Source organism: Apaloderma vittatum, unplaced genomic scaffold (assembly GCF_000703405.1).
Source record: "Apaloderma vittatum isolate BGI_N311 unplaced genomic scaffold, ASM70340v1 scaffold12530, whole genome shotgun sequence".
NCBI classification, from domain to species: Eukaryota; Metazoa; Chordata; class Aves; order Trogoniformes; family Trogonidae; genus Apaloderma; species Apaloderma vittatum.
Window position 1 is genome coordinate 109 of NW_009694037.1, and position 20,507 is coordinate 20,615.

The window sequence follows — 20,507 nt, forward strand, 5'->3', positions numbered from 1 at the left end:
GTTCTAGCGGTCAAAACTCCGCGTTTTTCGGAGAGCCAAGGTTCTTGATTAAAGTTTAGGGGTTTTAATGCCTTTAGGCCGTTTGGCTGTTCTCTTGCTTTGTAAGGACAGAGGCAGGGGTATCTCATCTGAAGATGCTTTGACATATATCTGAGCCACAAGGTTTGTTGTGCTGTGGGAGAAGGGCATCGGATGAGTTTGACACATGTTGTTCTCAGTGTGCCTGTTTTCTCTGTCTCACATCAATTTTTTCACCCTTAAGAAATGCCGTTTTGGTATCTTGCAGTTGAAATTAGTCTAATGGCTTTAGTGTTGGTTTGCTGAGAATCCATGAGGAGTCTGAGGTGAACAGCTGTCTTATCTAAGTTTGTGTTTACTATCGCTAACCTTTTACTTCTCCGTTCTTATGGTTTTGGCACTGCTGTTGACTTAATAATGTCCATAGTGTTTACTATATTTATTTTTTTCTCCTTCAGGAAAGCGCTAAAAGAATTAGATTACTGAATTCATCAACAAAAGATAATACAACTGCTGTCTATGGAATAAATCAGTTTTCCCACCTGTTTCCTGAAGAGTTCAAAGGTACGTTTTCTGGCTGCTGGTGATGCTTTTTCTGTCATTTTTCTTGTTCTTTCCTAGAGTCTTGTGTCTTTCACATTTACAGATTCTTCCAGTGCTGATATTCAGCTAGTTTGCAATGTCTGATACCAAATCGGTAGCACTTCTGAAGGGCACAACAATCCTCTTCATGTTTCTTTAGTCTTGCAAGATTCAATTGCCCAGAGCCTGAATATGATTTAGTATACAGACTGATCCTTCTTTCCTTTTTTCTCACCGGGCTTTAAAACCTTGTTCAGTTGCAGTAGTTTTAAAATTGAAAAATACACAGGCTTCTCAAGTACTGTTAGTTCCTGTTCCCTACCCCAAAACAAAATTGACGATGATTCAAACAGTGCTTGGAGGTCCGTGGCTGTACAATGGTAGCTGTGACTTTAAGGAGCAGAATGACACACTTAATATTTTTTTACTAAGAAAGTTGCTCTAGTACCTAACCAAATATACCCTTCTTGCTGTCCAAGTCTGCTGTTATAGGTTCTTTTTATCAGGGGATTTCACACCTTTTTAATTTAAAATTATTAAGCAGCTTAATTTTTTTAGTGAAAAACTAGCAATTTGCATGTGTTTTAGAATCTTTTTGTTATTCTCGTGTTTGTTTTTTTTTCCTTTTACATGACTAAAATAATGTTTTGCTAGTAAGTAAAATGCTACAAAAGTTTTCAAACAAAACTTGTTTTACAGAATGGTTGTTGATCAACTTTAGTAGATCTTCATGCTTTGTACCCACACTCCCTACATGGAATATTTCTGTTATTTCTAGAACTGTAGAAATATTTACATTCATTCTGAAATATAATGATCATTTTAAAATACATGAATTTTCTGTAGATTTGAGAATGAGATGTAATCTCATGATTATAACTACAGGTCAAAATTACCTCTATGGCTTCTAGTAAAACAGGAGTTTGTGGTAGGGTTTTTTTAATTAGTAGACTGATAGATGTTTGTATTCTGTGTTCAGCGATTTACTTAAGAAGCATGCCTCAGAAACTTCCCAGATACATAAAAGTGCCAAAGGGAAAGGAAAAACCTTTGCCTAGGAAGTTTGACTGGAGGGACAAGAAAGTCATTGCAGAAGTGAGAAATCAGCAAACAGTGAGTGCTGGTGTTTTCCTTTCCTGCAATTATAAACTGTGTTCAATACATGCTTTTTTACCTAGTTAACTAAATCGGCAAATAGTTTGCACCGTGTGTATTTTGTGTTTTTCTGAAGAGGCTGAGGTAAATTCACCGGGATGGATGCAGATCCTGTGCTGTTGTTTTCTTACACAATTGAATGCACAATTGGGTGATGCCCTTGGCTGGTCAACACCCCTGTCTTTGCCACTGAACACCTCAGGGGGTGCATTCAGGATGGGACGATCACCAGACCCCACATGATTACAGATTATCCTAAAGTGTTTGTGGTCACTGATAAGAAACAAACTGTTAAATCCCCAGTGTCCTTCCTTTCAGTGCTTCACGTAGTGTAGCTTGGAATTTGCCTAGGGGTAGATTCTGCTTTCTATTTTAAATGCCACAGTTTAAAGAGCCTAGAACAGCAATATAGATTCTGTTACTGTTATTTTTAATTTCAGTTTACTATTTCTTAAACTATAATCTAATATATTTCTATAAAATTACTCAGGTTGTAGAAACGTGTAGACTGTCTCAAGCACATCCTTTTCAAGAACTTGCTAACTAATTTGGGTAAAAAATAATTTCATCCTGAGCCCAATTTCTTCTTAAAGAAAACAGGTATCTCACGGTAAAAAGCTTCCTCAGACCTATCTTAAAGGAAAAAAATGAATCAGGAAGGAGTCTTAACTAAGACAACCACCATGCAGGAGTCCTTAAGATAAGACACCCGTAACGGACTCTAGCTTTCAGAGAGCAGTACTGGGTAAAAAAAAAAAACCAGTTTGATATTTTAAATGGCAGATGAAACTTATTTATTATCACCTTAAAAATTAAGTTCAGGGATGATGTAATAAATGACGAGTATTAGAAGACCGTTTTGATTCTTTTTGTTTGTGTGGTTTTCATATCAGGCTTCAAAAGCAAAGCTGACTTTTTCTTTCTCCTCTGTTTCCCTTCTCTTTGTACCAGTGTGGAGGTTGCTGGGCTTTCAGCGTTGTGGGTGGTATAGAGTCTGCCTATGCAATTAAAGGAAATAGCCTGGAAGAACTCAGCGTACAGCAGGTTATTGACTGTTCATACAATAATTACGGCTGCAGCGGAGGATCCACTGTTAGTGCTTTGAGCTGGCTGAACCAGGTTTGAGCCTCTTTCTAAATCTCAAACCCTTCTCTTTAGCTTTTATATTAATGTTCTTTTTTAGTGGGAAAGAGGGATGGATAAGGTGGAGTGTACAGCTCATCTGATTTTTTTTTTAATGTGTTTCTGTATATGCATGTATACATCTGTTTACATATGTGTGTATATGTGTTCTTGTGTTTATTTAGGCTGCAATCAAGAAAGAGTTTGTTTAAGCATGGCTGAAACTTGATTGGAATTTTATGTTCTTGTGAATGTAGCAAGTCAGCCCACAGAGGCTGAAAATAATGTTCCTTCAAAACTACAGTATTTCCACTGAATTCAATTGGAACTGCAGACCCGTGTCATTTTATGGATCTGAGTGTCCAGTTTAGGCACCAGCATCTGGGAAAAGGAGGGATATTGAGATTTTCAGTTTTCAAATTTCTGTGGTTTCTACTGTAAACACTATAAAATCATAGAATGCGTTGGGTTGGAAACAACCTGTAAAGGTCATCTAGTCCAACCCCCCGTGCAGGGAGCAGGGACATCTCTAATGAGATCAGGTTGCTCCAGAGCCCCTTCAAGCCTGACCTTGAATGTCTCCAGGGGTGGAACCTCTACAACCTCGCTGGGCAACCTATTCTAGTGTTTCACCACCCTCATAGTAAAGAACCTCTTCCTAATGGCTAACCTAAATCTACCCTGCTCTAGCTTAAAACCATTGCCCCTCGTCCTGTTGCTACACACCCTTGTAAACACTCCCTCCTCATTTTTCCTGTAGCCCCCTTCGGGTACTGGAAGGGCTGCTATAAGGTCTCCCTGGAGCGTTCCTCTTCTCCAGGTTGAACAACTCCAACTCTCTCAGCCTGTTCTTGTAGGAGAGGTGCTTCAGCCCTTTGATCATTTTTGTGGCCTCCTCTGGACCCACTCCCACAGGTCCACATCCTTCTTGTGTTGAGGGCTCCAGAGCTGGCTGCAGTACTCCAGGTGAGGTCTCACCAGAGCAGAGCAGAGGAGCAGAATCAAGTCTCTCGATCTGCTGATCACACTTCTTGTGATGCAGCCCTTATGGTTGGCTTTCTGGGCTGTGAGCACACATCGTTGGCTCATGTCCTGCTTTTCATCCACCAGTACCCCAAGTCCCTCTCTGCAAGGCTGCTCTCCAGCATATCATCCCCCAGCCTCTGTTAATAACAAGGACTGCCCTGACCCAGGCTGAGGGTTCACTCAATCCCACTGTCTGTTTCCTTGGTGAAGATATTGAACAGCAGTGGTCCCAGCACGGACACCTGAGGGACACCACTCGTCACCTGTCTCCATCTGGGCATCAAGCCATTGACCATCCAACCAATTCCTTATCCACCAAACAGTCCACCCATCGAATCCATATTTCTCCAGTTTAGAGAGAAGGACGTTGTGGGGGACTGTATCAAAGGCCTTGCAGAAGTCCAGATAGATGACATCCATTACTCTTCTTCCCTTATCCACCGATGTAGTCACTCCACTGTAGAAAGCCACTAGGCTGGTCAGACAGGACTTGCCCTTGGTGAAGCCCTACTGGCTGTCTTGAATCACCTCCTTTTCCTCCATGTGGCTTAGCAGATTCTCAAGGAGGCTCATGCATGAGTGTGGAGAACCTCAGAATAAAATTGACTGCATTTACCTTTGTTTCACTCGCAACCTAAAACTATGAGAATGCAGTCATAGTTTCTACTTTACATTAGCTACTTTGTAATTTTCATTTATGAAAAATGAAAAAGTGTTTAATAATATATGTAAGTAGAAACATTTTAATATCTTTGAAATAAAAGGTACTCTGTAGGACAACACTTTGAGTTGTAAGAATATAGAAAGAACTACTTACTTTTTTTAAAATTTTAAAATAAACCTAATTGTCTTTTCTAAGAAACTGTAATTCTCCCCCTGAAGATTCATATAACCCCAGCTAATAATAGTCTGGATAACTTAAGTTTGCATTTCAAGAGAGACGGAGGCTGTTCATCTGGATTCCTCTGAAGCAAAATTCCCTCTTGCTTGGTAGCAGAGGACTACAAGTGATTTAGACTGGAGAAGACATTGTCATGGACATACATTACTGCAGAAGACAAGAAAAGCGTAAAAGGTTGATGCAATAGCTTTGCAGCTGGATTTTGAACTGTCTTTATAATACATTATATACTAGCATGAGGATTTGATACTAATAACAGAATTAGACTTAATCTCAGTGTTTTATGTAGCTGTTCTTGGAATAATTGTGGTTCTTGAACTGTCCCAAGGAGAGGATAAGTTTGTGTGTTGTCATTTGCACCAAAGGAATAGTCACTGACTAAACCATAGTGTCTGTGTCTTGAAGTTGAGGAGACTGATTGTGAGGCTAGTTTAAACCAGAGATACCTTTTAAATGTTGTTTGTTATTTAAAGACTTGTGAGTCCCTTCTGAAGCTTTCTCAAGGAAACTAAAGATGGTAAATGCTTCATTTCCCAACATGACATTCTTACTTCTAATCTCACCAAGAACACACTGAATTTTGAGTGAGTTCTGTGGTCATTTTCAATGGGGTTTGAGCTGTGTAGTGTTAAAGTCAAATGCATTAAATTCTTGTTCATTTATTTTCTTGCAGACAAAAGTAAAGCTTGTGAGAGATTCAGAATATGCTTTTAAAGCTCAAACTGGCCTGTGCCATTATTTTGACCGCACAGATTTTGGAGTTTCAATAACAGGGTTTGCTGCGTACGACTTCAGGTAGCTACTATTGATTATTTTTATTTGCTGTACTTTTCCTTCTGTGTTCAGTCACTGTGGAGTAAGCTAGAGCCAGTAGTGCATTGACCAGCCAAAGGTTATGAGGTTGATTGCATCAGTTCTATAGCTGTGTACTGAGTAAGAATTAATACCTAACATTTTTGAGATTAAGGCTTGCCACAATGAATCCAGTGAGCCCTGCCATCACTAAGCCTGTTCAAATTAGAAAGCTTAAGTCAGTGTCTTGAAATTAGGTCTTTTAAATCCACTGTGCTTCAACTGGAACATTGAGTCAGTTACAATTTTTCCTATATGCTAAGTGACCATTACACCTCTTAAGTATTAGAAATGGTAAATCCCACCAGTAGTAATTGGAATTTGTTGAAAAAATAGAGAAGCATTCGGTTACTTTGGTATTCATACGTTTACCTATCCACCTGTATCCTCCTCCGGTCCATGACTTTTTGAACAGTGTTGCCAACTGAATTTTGTAAAGATAACTAGTAGATGTTTAGGTTTCTGTACCAAGAAACCTACTTCTTTTGAATAGCATCATATCTTTGGATCTGCACCTTTTCCATAATTTGTGTGCCCTATGTTTGTATTACAGTGTTATAGTGTATGAAGTACGTAATTATTGATGTGTGTTATGTGAGGTGTAGAACCCAGAGGGAACAGTTTAATTATTTGATTTTTAAATCGTACTTAACAAGTAACTCTCAAATAATTTTAGTGACTTAGCATTATCACTCGCTTCTTTCACAGCGATCAAGAAGAAGAAATGATGAGGATGCTTGTTAACTGGGGCCCTCTGGCAGTAACAGTCGATGCGGTTAGCTGGCAGGATTACCTTGGTGGGATCATACAATATCACTGCTCCAGTGGAAGAGCAAATCATGCCGTTCTTATCACTGGTTTTGACAGAACAGGTGCGTTTCCATCAACTGAACTTCAACCCAGTAGGTTTTGTGGTTTTTCTTTTACTTGGAACTTACCTCCTGCAGGGCAAGTGATTAAAATCCAGATTTGGTCATTTTGTCGAGAGCTGTTTGGTGTGACATCGGTTCTGGAAGTGCAGTCTGATCTTGTCTGTGCCCCTTCAGTTCTGTGAGACTTCATGTCTAGTAAAGTCAAGAACATGGCTATGTGTCGTTATGCTAGCAGAGGACAGATCCAGTCTGTTCTGGAATATTAGCTCTGTCCTCTACGTGAATAACAGTAGGTTTCACTGTACTAGATCATCCTGAGACATTAAAATGGTAATTAACTCTAACAGAGTATTAGAAGCTTTTTATCCTTCCCAAATCTCATGTTGTCTCTTTTTAATGAAAATGTCTTTTCCAGGTAGTGTCCCTTACTGGATTGTACAGAACTCTTGGGGGCCTACTTGGGGAATAGATGGCTACGTTCATGTCAAGATAGGTGGTAATGTCTGTGGTAAGTCTGACAAAAATAATCAAAGTGGTAAAGGCCACACGCTGGGATGTTTCCCCACCTAAGTAAAACAATATAATGGGATCCTCAGAGAGGAAATACAAAGCATTGATACGTTTTAAAAAGAGGCTACATGAGTCCAGGTGGAAAAATAAATAAAGCAGTAGCTAGTTCAACAAAGCCATATAGTTTTGTGACTGAAAAACACCATTCAAAGGTAAAGCTATATAAAGCTATGTGTAACAAATAAAGTACTATTGTACCTTACCACGTAAAGGTAATAGCATTGTAAAGTATACAGCCATGTGTTGTGGTTCTAGGTTAGTGCCATTGCTGGACTCAGAGTAGTTAAAACTGCTGCTGTCGTTGTCTCATGGGTGCAATTACCACCAGCCACAGTAGCAAACAAGGAAAGTGGATCTGCCTGTGCTTGGGAATTGTGTACCCAGCTCATGGCTTTTCTTGTAGGATAGAGGTATATACTTTTAGTGCTGGTTCCATCTCCCACCCTCTTAGCATTTGCAAGAGATTTTCTTGGTGTTTGGGGGAGGATTTGGAGTGTTAAATACCCAATTTCTTCTGAGTTGCTGGAGTGCAGCAATACAAAAAGAATTGAGCATGAATAAAAACCTAGTTTCTTCTGTGTTTGTACATGTATGAGTGTTCAAAAACGTGCCTTGTAATGGTATTTGCAATCTCTGGTCTCTCGGTGGACTTTCAAAGCTGCATAGTTTCATATAGTTTATACATTGCTAATGCATATTTTTATTTAATTTGTAGGTATAGCAGATACAGTTTCATTAGTATTTGTTTGACGCTTGGCTGGCCAAAGACCACAGGTGTCATTTGGACACACACTGTCTATGAAGAGTACTTCAAAACAGCATTTTCTGAAACAAGAAATTGCTATAAGGGCAAGTCCTGCTTTTCGGCAGTAGAGAAGTTGGTCGACTGGAGTTTTTAAAACTGTTTTTATTTGAAGTGCATGTTGCACATCAAATCTGTCATGGAATAAGAAGACTCAGAGTCAGCTGCAGAGTACGTGAAAGGAAGATACCACGATGGACTGAAACTGCGAGTGTGAATGCAAGTCAGGTGTTGAATACTGCTCTGTAAAAAAAATCTTACAGGGACAGAAGTCATTACAAACAATATGGAATTTGGATCAAATAATCAATAGTAGGACAGAGTATAATTGAAATGCATTGAATGTAAGAACCATGATAAGGTCTACTTTTATTGGGCAGGGAGGACGGGCTGCTGGAAGAAAATATTCTGTTATTCTTTGATATGTGTCAGCTTTTCTAGCATCTACTTTTTCTCTAAAGTTAGAAGAATAGAGGAGAGAAATGAATAGTCCAAGGTTTTTCCTGAGCTCCCAATGTCTCTGAAGTGCTACACTTCTTCAGTTTCGGTCTGTAGACTTCTTTTTGTTGGCTAAATAATAACTAAAAAGCTCCTTAGAGCAGGAAGCATGTTTTGGAAAGTGCCTGAAATAGCAGAGTCTTCTGCGCTGTTTTGTTAGATAGACAGAAAAGTAAGAAGTAACTATTTAAACAAAGGAAGGCAGTTCTAGTGGTTTAACAGCCCCTGTGTCCTGGCAGGATGTAGGTGGCTGCAAATCAGCTTTTCTGTGCTCCGGGTTCCTTGCCTTCTCTCTTCTCCACTTCATAACTAACAGTGAAGCCGGTTGCAAAGCAGAAAAAAAAAAAAATAAAGCCACAACAAAAAAAAACCCACCCACATTTCTTATGGAAAAAATAGGGAGGGAGAGGCGTATTTGTGTGTATTTGCCACCTTTAGAAAGTCAGCAATTGCGGAATATGCCACGTAGAGCGGGTGTTAAATTTCCCCACAGTAATTGAATTCATCGGTGGGAGTCCTGAGAATCAAGAAGGGGTTCCAGCTTTGCTGACATGTAAAACTGCAGTTGCAGGTAAACATAACTAGAATTTACAACCAAATATAATTCTAAAAAGCCCTGAATCTGTTATATGGAATGCTTTACCTATATCTTTTAAGAAGCACTACTATGAAAAGCATTGAAGCGATTCTCTAGATTTTACACTCAGTTACTATATTATAACCTTTTTATGACAAATGCAATGGGCATTCATAATTGTCTATTTAAAGTATGGCCATTTTAGTCCTTCTAAGTGTTAATATTCTAAGTGAAGTGAAAACTTCATATTAACAAAGGCGAAGTCTTCTGCAGTGTGGCCTTCCCTCAGCAGTTTGCAGACAACAAGCAGCGCACTTGCATAACTGGAAAACAGCAGATGGAGTTTCTAGCTGGCTTTGGTAATGTTGTTATAGTAGTATCAAACACAGATGTTCTACAGGAGTTTCTGAGGTGGTACTACCAGGTGTAAGTACATAAAGTGCCAAGATACAGAGCAACTTGACAGAAATTAAGGCCTATAGCATATGTATGTTTCCAAGGCAAGCATTTAAAAAGATGAGGCTGTCTAATGAAAACACAGCACAACTTTACCAGTATTCTATGGCCAAATTTACCTCGCTTTTATATCAGTTTTATCCTTATTTTCATGATATTTTGAATAATAAAAAAACCCACTTAAATGTCTGTCATAGTCTTGTTTGAACTTTGTGCTTGATGTAGAAGACTTAACAACAGATGAACTTTAATACGGCTTTATTTGAAGTGCAACGTAAGTTCTTATTTATACCTGCTATTTTTAACAGTATTTCTACAGAATGGTTAGTGTAACACATAGCAATGTGATTCTTGATGTATATAAAACTTCAAGGCACTTGGGCTTCTATAGATTCAGGAGTTATTTTCTTAGATCTAGTTTGAAACTTCACCCAAAAGCCCTTTTAAAATTAGATTAGAGCTCAGAAACTAATATTCTTCTGAAGGTGATGAGACTAATTATATCCTCATCTAGCAGTAAATTAATTAACAGACACTGGGCAAAGAAGCAGATACAAAAGTATGTACAAATAAGGTGTGATCATGATAATTCTGTATAATTTGCTCCCTCTCTTTAGGTTTTAAGAAGCCAGTTCAGAGTTAAATTGGTCACTGACTCGAATTGGGATATCATTTTAGTCTTAGTATAGGCTAACTCAATACAAGTTCTTTTTTCTACAAGCAATTAAGTTTCTTCCACTAGCTGACCTTACTATTCACATAGATGTCATACATAAATACATATTTACACACCCACACTCCTTGAGAATAGCTGCTACGTTTGAGGGACAACACCACTCGAGGTGAAAATCCTGAAGTTCGTTACAGCAGCCAGTCTAAAGTCAAACTAGTCAGAGTCGTCGCTGCTAAAATAGGAGCTGTCGCAGTACTCTGCCATGTAAAGGAATTTATGAATGGTTGGGTTCATCTTTGGTATCCAGTGTCTTGGCACCAGAAACGTTGAGAGATTGAACAAGTCCACAAACACCTTGTATCTGTCACTGAAAAAGACAATCAAAACAATTATTACTGTGATAGCAGCATAGAAGGCCGTAATTTCAAAATCCTGAGGAATCATTCCCTCTCTCACACTTATTAAATAAGGCTTCTGCACTAACCCTCCTCCTGAATATTCCAGAGTAAGGAACCAATCCAAACTGTTCTGGGCATAGCAGTTTAGCCTTGAAAAGGAGATACAGTTGCTATAGTCACATATTTCTTCTGAAAATGCAGGTGCATAGGCTATCATCTCTAGGCCTCGACTTTTGTGGTAGATACTCTTTATCTAAAAAGATTGTACAATGGTTGCGATGAGAATCGTTGCCCAGAGCCATGCATGATTTCTTTTTTGAAAACAGACCTCAGATAAGGTCCTCTTAGGACTAAGCGTTCTAAATATCCTTGGGCTTTTTGACATAATGTTGTTCAGGACATTCGAGGCATAGATGCAGCTAAAAGGTTTGAACTAGCTGAATCCTCAAATTTTGTGTAAAAAAAGTTCTGCCCATTCAGAGAGTCCTGTGCTCAAGTCCCAACCCTCCCTTTAAGTTCCTTTTCTTCATCCAACAGAAGGAAACATATTTCTGATTGTTGCCCTGCACGGCTTGAGGATATAAATTACTATCAGCTCTAAGAACATATCCTATCCTAAACTGAAGTACCTTAGGTTGTACAATCAGAGATCATGCTGAGGAATAAAGAAACTGTCATCGATTGCACAGTAGGCAGGTTCACTTCCAGCCTGCATCACCTCATTAACTTGGGCTGGCTTGCACACAAACAAAGCAGTTGCAGGATTTGGAGGCTGGTCACCGCAGTAATGCTGGGTCCCTTGACTGGGAATTACACACAGCACTGTGTGTGAGCGATCAGAACGAGTTCTGTTTGCCCCCAAAGGCCTGGAATTTATAAATGTCAACCTGAGAAGTAAACGCGCAAGAGCCAGGAGGAGGCTCTTCTCAGCGATATCCAATGATAGCACAAGGGCAACGGGTGCAAGCTGGAGCGTAGGAGGTTCCACAGAAATATTAGGAAAAACTTTTTCACTGGGAGGGTGACAGAGCACTGGCACAGGCTGCCCAGGGAGGTTGTGGAGTCTCCTTCTCCAGAAACATTCAAAATCTGACGGGACGCGTTCCTGTGTGACCTATTGTGGGTGATCCTGCTCTGGCAGGGGGCTGGACTAGGTGATTTTTCAAGGTCCCTTCCTACTCTGTGATTCTATGACAAGCTAGAGTCCGGAGAGAGCAACAACAGCCCTCTGGTCTCCAACCAGCTTTCTGAAGTCCGTCTGCTGGCATTAGAGCATCTACGAATCACATTACTGTGGGTAATGGGGGAAACCTGTTATTCTTACCTCACTGTTGAGCGCAAATACTGGTAACCTGATGAGCCTCCGGTGCCAGCCTTGCTACCTATCATTCTGTGCACCATGCAGACGTGGTTATCTAAGTAATATGAAAGAAGGAGAGGGTTTAGTTTCCATGTTACAATGGGTCACGTCGAGGTGCACTGCTGAAATATTAAAGATCATTCGGAGATCTTTACAGAGATATGGAACTGCTAGGTCTTCAGCAATGCAGGAGTTAATTATGCCTCTCATTGTCAATACAGAATGAATACAGTAATTATTGTACATTATTATGCTTGTTAGTACAGAATTAATACATGAATTTATGGATGTCTAGATAAGGAAGGAACAGAAGGTTTGCATATGAAGAGATGTCATGACAACATTTTGTGAGACATTGGAAAATATGTACCTGTCCCTTAAAAAAAATTGTTCACCAAACTCACATTATGTCATAGAAGGCACAGCTATACCTATGTATCTAATGATCACAGAGGAATCTTTCTTCTTTGTCAAAGTACAAACTTAAAACCGTAATTTCTAAAAGGATGAACTCAGAGGCTCAATTCTAAAACTCTAGGTGTAACTTGTGTAAAAGAGAGTGAGACACTTGAGTCTAAAGAGCGAGTGTCACAGTCAAAAAGTGAACCTTACATCTCCATTTGGTCATGAGCACATCGATGTCCATAAGGGAGGTCAGAAGCTGAAAGGGAATCTGAAAACGAGGCTCCTCCCTTGGAAAATGAAAGAGAAGACAGTGAGACCTCTCATGATACGCTGTATTTTTCAAAGTAGGACTTTACCGATGCATAATAGTGAGTTAATGTATATTTGTCCTTAATTAGTATTGAAATGTCAGTAAATATTCTAACAAGTGCTTCTGCCGTGTAAATCTCTGTGCATTTTCCCTTCATACTTGGCAAAATACTTTAAAAATCATTCCAGGACACTGCGTAGAATAGTTTGAACAAGGCATTTGCTAGTTTCAGCCTGAGAAGCAGCAGCTGCTCAGGCCTGAAGTGGCTGCCCAGGGAAGCCGTGTAACCTCCACCCTTGAAAATACTCAAGATGCGTCCCTGAGGAGCCTGATCTGACCTTCAAGTTGGATCTAACTAATCTGGCTTTTTGTGGAGGGTTGGACTAGCTTACTTTCCAAGGCCCATATCAACATAAATAAACTCGTGCTGCTCTCCTTCACCTTCAGCTGCCCTCCTTCACCTTCAGCTGCCCTCCCACCAGTAAGCATTAAAGATACCTGTTCTAATATAAAAATGACAAGGAAGTTAGAGAAATTACTGTTCTAACATCACCTGTAGAAGTAGATCATTAAGGCACCCTTCAGCGCTTTGTAAGAGAGTCGTCTTTCTCCTGCAAAATACAAGCATCCATAGTTCCTTCAAGTTCTTCAAATTTGTGTCATGTGTAAGAAAATAAAAAGTGCATATTGACATATATTAATACAATCTACCTTTACTAAGCAGGTGTTCATGGCGTTTTTCATCAAATAATGAAAGTAATACATCCTTCTGTTTTTGGAATTCAGATAATAAGTCATCTTTTTCTTCTGATTCTGGTTTGGCCTTTGATATTTAAAACAAAAAACAGGTTATAGAACCCAGTAGGGAAAATTAAGCACTTGAATGACCCATTATGTAGCTTCTATTTTTATCATAAATACTCTAAGTTTACATCTTAATTGTAAGAGCTGTATTTTCGAACAAGATAGATGAGTCCCTGAGTCCCTGTCCTTGAAAAATCATAATTGCCACAAAATGTATAACTAAATAGCTGTCAACACAATTAAGATTAATGAATGTTCAAAAAAAAAATGGCAGGTTATCACTTTTCTTTTGGTCTAGAGGCCTTGAAAATGCTTATTTTCAGTTTGTTTGTAGTCTGATTATTACCTTGAAAAAAAATAATCTTTTTTCAAGGCAAAATAAAGAAATTCTTGCACAGCTATGGCTAAGAAAGTTGTAAATAAAAAGTTTAGATAAACTAGGAAATCATAAACAGATGTTGTCAAGCAATTGGATAATTCTTGTGTTAACGTTGTGCTTTCCATTCAAAAGGTACTTAAAGCTACAGGTCTTACAATAATCTGGGATTTTCTTGTGCTTATTTGCCAGCATAATTCAAACTAAAGCAGGAAACTTCCACATGCTTTTAAACAGAAATGGGCTGTTTATAGCGATGCTCCACACTCACAGCTCAGGGGCCTAAACTTTATGTTTACGCTGAACTGTAGATGCAAGTATGAACCGAAGGTGAACTTGTAGTTTCAGTAAAATAATTTTCAGTCCTTCCATTGATGCTACCCCTTTCCATTTGCAATCAAAATCATCCATGTATCACAGGATTTAAACTGTCTTAGATGTCAAATTACAAACTTCCTCCAATTTCCTGAAGAATTTGCCATTTTTTCTGCTTCTTGCAGTGAGAGGAGGAATGAGAAACTGTGAGTGAGCCAAAGGCAAACTGATGTCTGGATGTCATTTTGCCAGCGGTCTTGGCTTATAGGTGGATCACGAATACACTATATACCTGCAACAAGGCAAATTCCTCTTCAAGACCTTTTAAAACATTCACTTCAAATTGTCCCCAGAAATCAAATCCTTTAGCATCGAGTCCCGGAGTTCTTTCCAGCCATGCCTTTAACAATAATAATGTGTTCAGACATTAAAATTGCAAGCTTATTACCCTAGAATTACAAGGTATAGCAACAGAAATTATACTGCTACAGTTGTTCTGGTTTCATATCCCATGGAGGTGCTTATTGCTGGAGTAAGCATGCCCACCTGGGTGATTTATACCTGCATAGTGGTGCCGTGCAAACACACCCACAGGTTCCAGGCTAAATGACCAGTGTTGGAAGATAAAAGCTGTCTCATTCTATGAGTATCTTTAAAACCAATTCCCTTGTAGATACAGGAAAACAATCTTATTCCACATATATAGGATAATCGTAAAGATAAGTCTCAGAGGGAAGATACAGAACCATCTATACAACCACTTTTTACCATGTCAGACAGGCTGCATACTGATTAGGCAGCCTGTTATTAACTTACACCCCAATATGTGATGATGCAGGACAGAAAATTCCTTGGCAGTTTGCAAAGATTTCTCTTTGATTTCCTTCTAATCATGGAAATGAAATTAGGAGGAAAAAATAATTAGGAATCTTTACGGTCAAATTCCCTTTAGAGATCACTTAATTTAGCTCCTCATCTGAAAGATGCAAGAGCACAAAGCCTTAACAAATTAAGAAAAGCTAGATAAATTTCTTATATATTCTGTAGCAGGTGTCATTACACACATGGATAGGGCTTATAAAAGTGAATGCTTTTATGGAGGTTTATACTGCATTGCACTCTAGAAAGTTATGTTTATACTGTGTATGAGTTAGAGAAATTACTGTGAATTATTCACAATTCTGAAACAAAGTCATTAAATCAAGGTAAATCATAAAGAACCATTTGTTAAACATCTTTTCTCCTTTCCATTTGGGGTTATCATTTTTCCTTTTATTTTTTAACACCTCTAAGAGCCATCACTAACAGTGGAAATCTTCTTAATGTTTTCTTCTAAAAAAGGGTCATGGTCACAAAGAACAATGTGAATAAAAGAGTACATTTGTATTCTTAGCTCATACTTCCACGATACAATTTACTACTTTAACAGTCTGACTTCTCAGACAAGAGGAAATGCTCTGAAAAACAGTTTACTAATCACTAATGCTCTTTTGTACAAAACAACAAATTATTGGGAATTTGCCAGCATGCTTGTTTCGCTCAAGGAAGCATTGGTATCACTGACACCAGTGAAGGACATTCTTGGAAGATGGGGGAAAACAAGCAATGTCTAAGACAAACGTTGTTACCTCCACAAGTTGCAGTAGTGTTGGTTCTTGCTCTGATTTGAGCAGTAGTTCATAATCCTGTCCCTTGAAGTTATCACGATAGTGCCTTCTATTATAAGGGACTCTCAGACTTTGGGGAACACCGATTTTGTTCTCTAGCAAGCGAAACTGCAGGCTCTGAAAACCTGAGGCTGGGCTTAGGTAGTATCTTCAGGAACAGAGGAAAAGAAGATATGGAAATGCAGGATATTATTGTACAGTGATGGGGTTTTCTGCTTCTCAACAATAGTAAAAAAATATATTTCACATTTAAAGAATATCAAATAGGTATCTGAGGTTTTTTATGTGATTGCAGTTAAGAAAAATAGACTATTTTAATTCAACTACAATGTATATATATTTTCTAATTTTCTAGCTATATATTATTTGTGCCTATACAGATATATACACACTTATGTTTGTGCTCTGTTTTAAAATGGCAGCTTTGCATGTGTGATGTGCAGGAAGAAATGTTCATGAATGTAATTTCCTCCCTAGACAGAATAATCAGCTTCACTCCAAATAGCAATTACAAAAATTTCCACATCATTAAAGTGACAATGAATGTGTTTTAAATAAGCTTGTTACACAGAATAATTGCTATGTATGCAAGAGAATAACGTTCAGGAAAACATTTAGCGGGTTTTCTCTGACGGATTTGTTAAAGAGATTCTTTCGAAGTTAAATCATGTGGCCATGCTAAAAAAAATTATTAATAGCAGTAATCTGAAATCTCGCCATTGCAAGATAATCGTAACTCTCTTAGAATTTCAAGTGGAAGGTCTGGCAGAAACGGATAATTGATTTGGTCTTATGGTTGCTTGTCAAAGGACAGCATGTTCCTGAACAGAAGCAGCAAGAATGTGCAGAAACAGGTGATTAGTCCACGGACTTTCCCTGCTGTAGCGTAATGCTAGACAGTACAGAGGTTTCTGCCTTCCAAGAGGGGCGAAATTGTAGTTTCATGTGCTTTTTTACTTAGAGAACAGTAAAAGACAGAGAGGAAAGGGTACTAAAACAATGCAGAACTGGATGGGATGCTGGATGGCACTGCAGGTACGAGTCACAAGGGTCAGTGACAAGAGCAGGACAACAACAGAAAGGCAGACAGTGGATGAAGCTGTCCCACACGGTGGTGTAGTGGAGGGACCTAGCTGAGAAGTGAGGGAAGCCAAGGGATCCCAAAGAAAGTCTGGGGAGAAGGCAGAAGAGCTACCAACCATGTGGCCCAGCAACACATTGGGCAGCTACTGAGGAGAAGTTATTAAGGGAAAGAAGAGACAGCACTTGAAGCCTCCACCACTGCAGACCCACTGACAACACGAAGCAAGGAAACACTATGCAAACCACAACAGCCGATATTCCTGCCTGATATTCCAAGGAGAGTGTATTTCTCCTACCCAAGCACTTCTGTGATTTGCCACAGATTATGGCTGCAAATCACAGTGCTAAATTTACTTAATTTACTAATTGTTAACGGAACCCTGAGCTATTTCTGTTGTTTCTATTGTTTTACCTTTTTACTCTGAAACCGTTTAGCATAATGGTTTGAAATATTGTTGAAATATTAAATGTAAACATCAACAATGAATTTGTACTGCTCTGGAGGGCATGCTGGGTGCATATGCTCAACTTCTTAGTTGACCCTGGCTCTCCAATGTCACAGTTGCTGCTCTAAGGTCTGCTCTCCCCTTGCTAAATGATACACGTGCTCCAAGCTGCCAGGGCACATGCAAAATTCACGACGTGTTCTAAGAATGGGAATTACCAGCTCATGGATTACTGTGGCGGAATAGTAAGCATTTACCTGAAATCAAAGAAGTCCAATGCAGTCATGGTTTCCAAAATTGAGAACTGATCCACAAGTAATTTCAGAATCATGGAAATCCTGTTCATTCGAGTAATAACCTTCAGCATGTTCCTCTCATCTCTTACCTGCAGGGGGAAAAAAAAAAAAAGTAACCAGACAGAATAATAGTGTTCTCCTTATATCCTGCCTATTTATTTCAGGTCTTTCACTGTTGTACATCACTATAGTTCCCAAGTTCTTTCCACATGAAATCCCTAGCAGCATAATCTCATATCGAATAGAGAGCTTGGTTTTAATTTAAGACAAAAATTATAATTTTCAAAGAGTGAACTCTTTCTCGGACTGATGATATATTACAATTCGGTCAAATATATATGATTATTTTCTCTTTGCTAAATTTTTGACTAAAATAGAAGACACCACAAGAAATCAAAATCTAGACCAAAATAATTTATATCATGAACATTTCCAATGATTACAGTATTATTTTAATAATATATGATATAATATGATAATTTTATTATGCTTTCTATTATAATCACTTCTATAATAATTTCCATTATTGTGAAGGAACAAATCATAAGGCAGGTGTGAAAAGTACTTGAAAGTTATTAAGCAGAGTAATCTGAGAGGTACATCAGGAGAGTATATCTAAAAAGTTGTTCATCAGAGATGTGCATTAGCAAGCAGAGGAAAATAGAGAAGACTGCATCTAGTGGGAAATGCAAAACACAGAAACTCTCTTCTGGCTAAATCGAACACTTTGCCTGCACTGGAGTCTGCTAAGATTTGTGTTAGTTTCAGTAGGATTGAACTTTTCTCTAAGACCTGCAAAATATCAAACTACAAAAATGAAAGATGAGAATGATTTTCTTAATCATCTGGCTGTGTGTACTTAACCTTAACATTGACATTTCAAATTTAGATTACCAACAAAGTTTCATTTTTCACAAAAATAATAAAGAAAAATTATTCTAATTAAAAACTGATTTTGATCAGTTATAACTTGAAGTAAAGTTCAACTAAAAAGCCAACAAAATTATGAATGTCAGGGATGACAGAGAATATTTTCATTGGACATTATGATAAAAAGGTTCCTTCTTTCAGTCTGGTCTAGTTTCAAATTTTCTCCATATACCCATGCTTATGATGTTATTCAAGGTATTTCTCAAATGATGTGCAGTCAGCCTTTTTCTGTGGATATAGTATCCGGTCAGGAGGTTTCCTTTGTTATCTGTTATTAGGAGGTGTGTTTAGCTTTGGACACATGTTTAGAGATGCTCAAAACATTCCTATTATATTAATAACTTTCAGAAATTCTCATACAATTGTTCAGTGTGATTTTGATTATTGCATTTCTCATGGATTTAATAATGCACAACTGCCAGAAAGAGTCTTCCTTTTGTAAAACAGATATTAGATGTAAGGATATAGTATGAAGACTTCAGAGAACTGAACAAAGGCAGAAGTGACTTTTCAACATGGAAACACCTGTGAGCCCTTTTGTTTTTCAGTTTTGCCTCTGAGCATGCTCTTTCTGCAGGAGAACATTCCCAAGTTAAGCTTCTGCTTTTATCCAGTACTAGTAGGGTTTGGGCCAATAGATGTGGTGTTGGAGAGTGATCTATGCAAAAGGCAGACGTTGGGAGGAAATAAGATTTTGCTGATCAAATGTCTACACTATCAGGACGTAAGAGCCACTCAGCCAAATTTCATTGGTTTTGGAGGCGAGTTTTTTTATGTTCTTTTAAAAAAGAGCATGTGTTGCTTTAGTAAACTCAAATGTATCAAGCTGGAAGGCAAGAGAAAAAGAGGGCCGCATTTTCCCAAAATTAATATTTACTTTTAACTTACGTGGCCATTTTGAAAGATCACCCGCACAGAGTCCATTTCCCACAGAATCTGCTTAAACCAAAGTTCATAAGCTACAAGAAGAAAGGCTTCATTATAATTAATTTCAACACTGCTTTATTTTTTTCTTCATAGCACTGAAGAGGCAAAACTCTTGCATTTTGATTTGAAATGTATAGGCTACCTTCACTCTGCTGGTGTGCAAAAAGATACCAATACACAAGCATGTTACCTGTTACAGTATATGTTGTCCTTTACCTAAGCTATTACGTGAAATAATCCGGCATAGAGAACATTGACAAAAATTTTTAAAGCACATTTTATACATCAGATATTTGGTGTACAGAATTTTTATTACTAAGAAGGAAAGAAAAAAAAATCTAGATCTGGTACTCCAATAAAAGCTAACTCCAGAGCTGCTTACGCTTTTTGTGTCACCTACGTGTTTCCTGTCAATAACAGGAAAATATCATTCCAGTGCCTGCAAAACACATGGATATTAGCAGTTACAGAGCACCTAACAAGTATACTGGCTTCTATACAGCCTCTAAATTAGGTTAAAATTAGATTGACGCTCCAGAGAAGTCAGAAGCCAACACACAAAATTTCCCTACCAAAACCTGCATAGGAACGTATTACTTTGATGCAGAATGAATTTCACCACCTTAATTTTTCTAGAAACAGAACCATCCAAACCTTGAGTTACCAAATCCAAAGATTATACTTACGGCTTCCTAAGCATAGAGTTGATTAGAGCCTTACAAATGATATAGGGATATCTACAAATATAAATGCAGATAAAAGACAGAGAAATTATAGTGATTGTGTCTAAAATGAAAAAAAAAATTGTGTATTGCCTGTTAGGGCATTGAATAACTCCCCGTGGTAAAAATGCTGGTCAGCCACCACTGAACTCCCAACTACTTACCTTGATGTGTCACAATGAAAAGATGCTCATCATGTATTTTGTTTCCTTTCTTCTCACTCTCAAGTTCTTGAGCATTCAGTATTTTGTTCAGCTTAAAAAAAAAGATAAGACTATTATGTAAAGCTCTCAATTCTGCTACTAGCACTGGTAGTCCTACCGTGTAGGGCTAAATTTTGAGGATAATATTTTAAAAAGAAAGA

The 20,507-nt window shown here is 38.3% G+C and overlaps 2 protein-coding genes across 2 annotated transcripts; one reads left to right on the forward strand and one right to left on the reverse strand.

Moving 5' to 3' along the window:
- Positions 1-476: 476 nt before the first annotated feature.
- On the forward strand, positions 477-7,897 carry CTSO (cathepsin O; the record flags this gene model as incomplete). The annotated part of the gene is made up of 7 exons (XM_009866112.1): positions 477-582; positions 1,580-1,713; positions 2,707-2,874; positions 5,478-5,599; positions 6,365-6,528; positions 6,944-7,036; positions 7,814-7,897. Coding segments are annotated over 7 exons (822 nt in total), but the record flags the coding sequence as incomplete, so codon positions are not given.
- A 2,420-nt stretch (positions 7,898-10,317) lies between these two features.
- TDO2 (tryptophan 2,3-dioxygenase) lies at positions 10,318-20,460 on the reverse strand (the record flags this gene model as incomplete). The annotated part of the gene is made up of 10 exons (XM_009866123.1): positions 10,318-10,471; positions 11,827-11,917; positions 12,475-12,554; positions 13,131-13,188; positions 13,289-13,400; positions 14,365-14,472; positions 15,701-15,887; positions 17,526-17,653; positions 19,383-19,453; positions 20,308-20,460. Coding segments are annotated over 10 exons (1,142 nt in total), but the record flags the coding sequence as incomplete, so codon positions are not given.
- Positions 20,461-20,507: the final 47 nt, after the last annotated feature.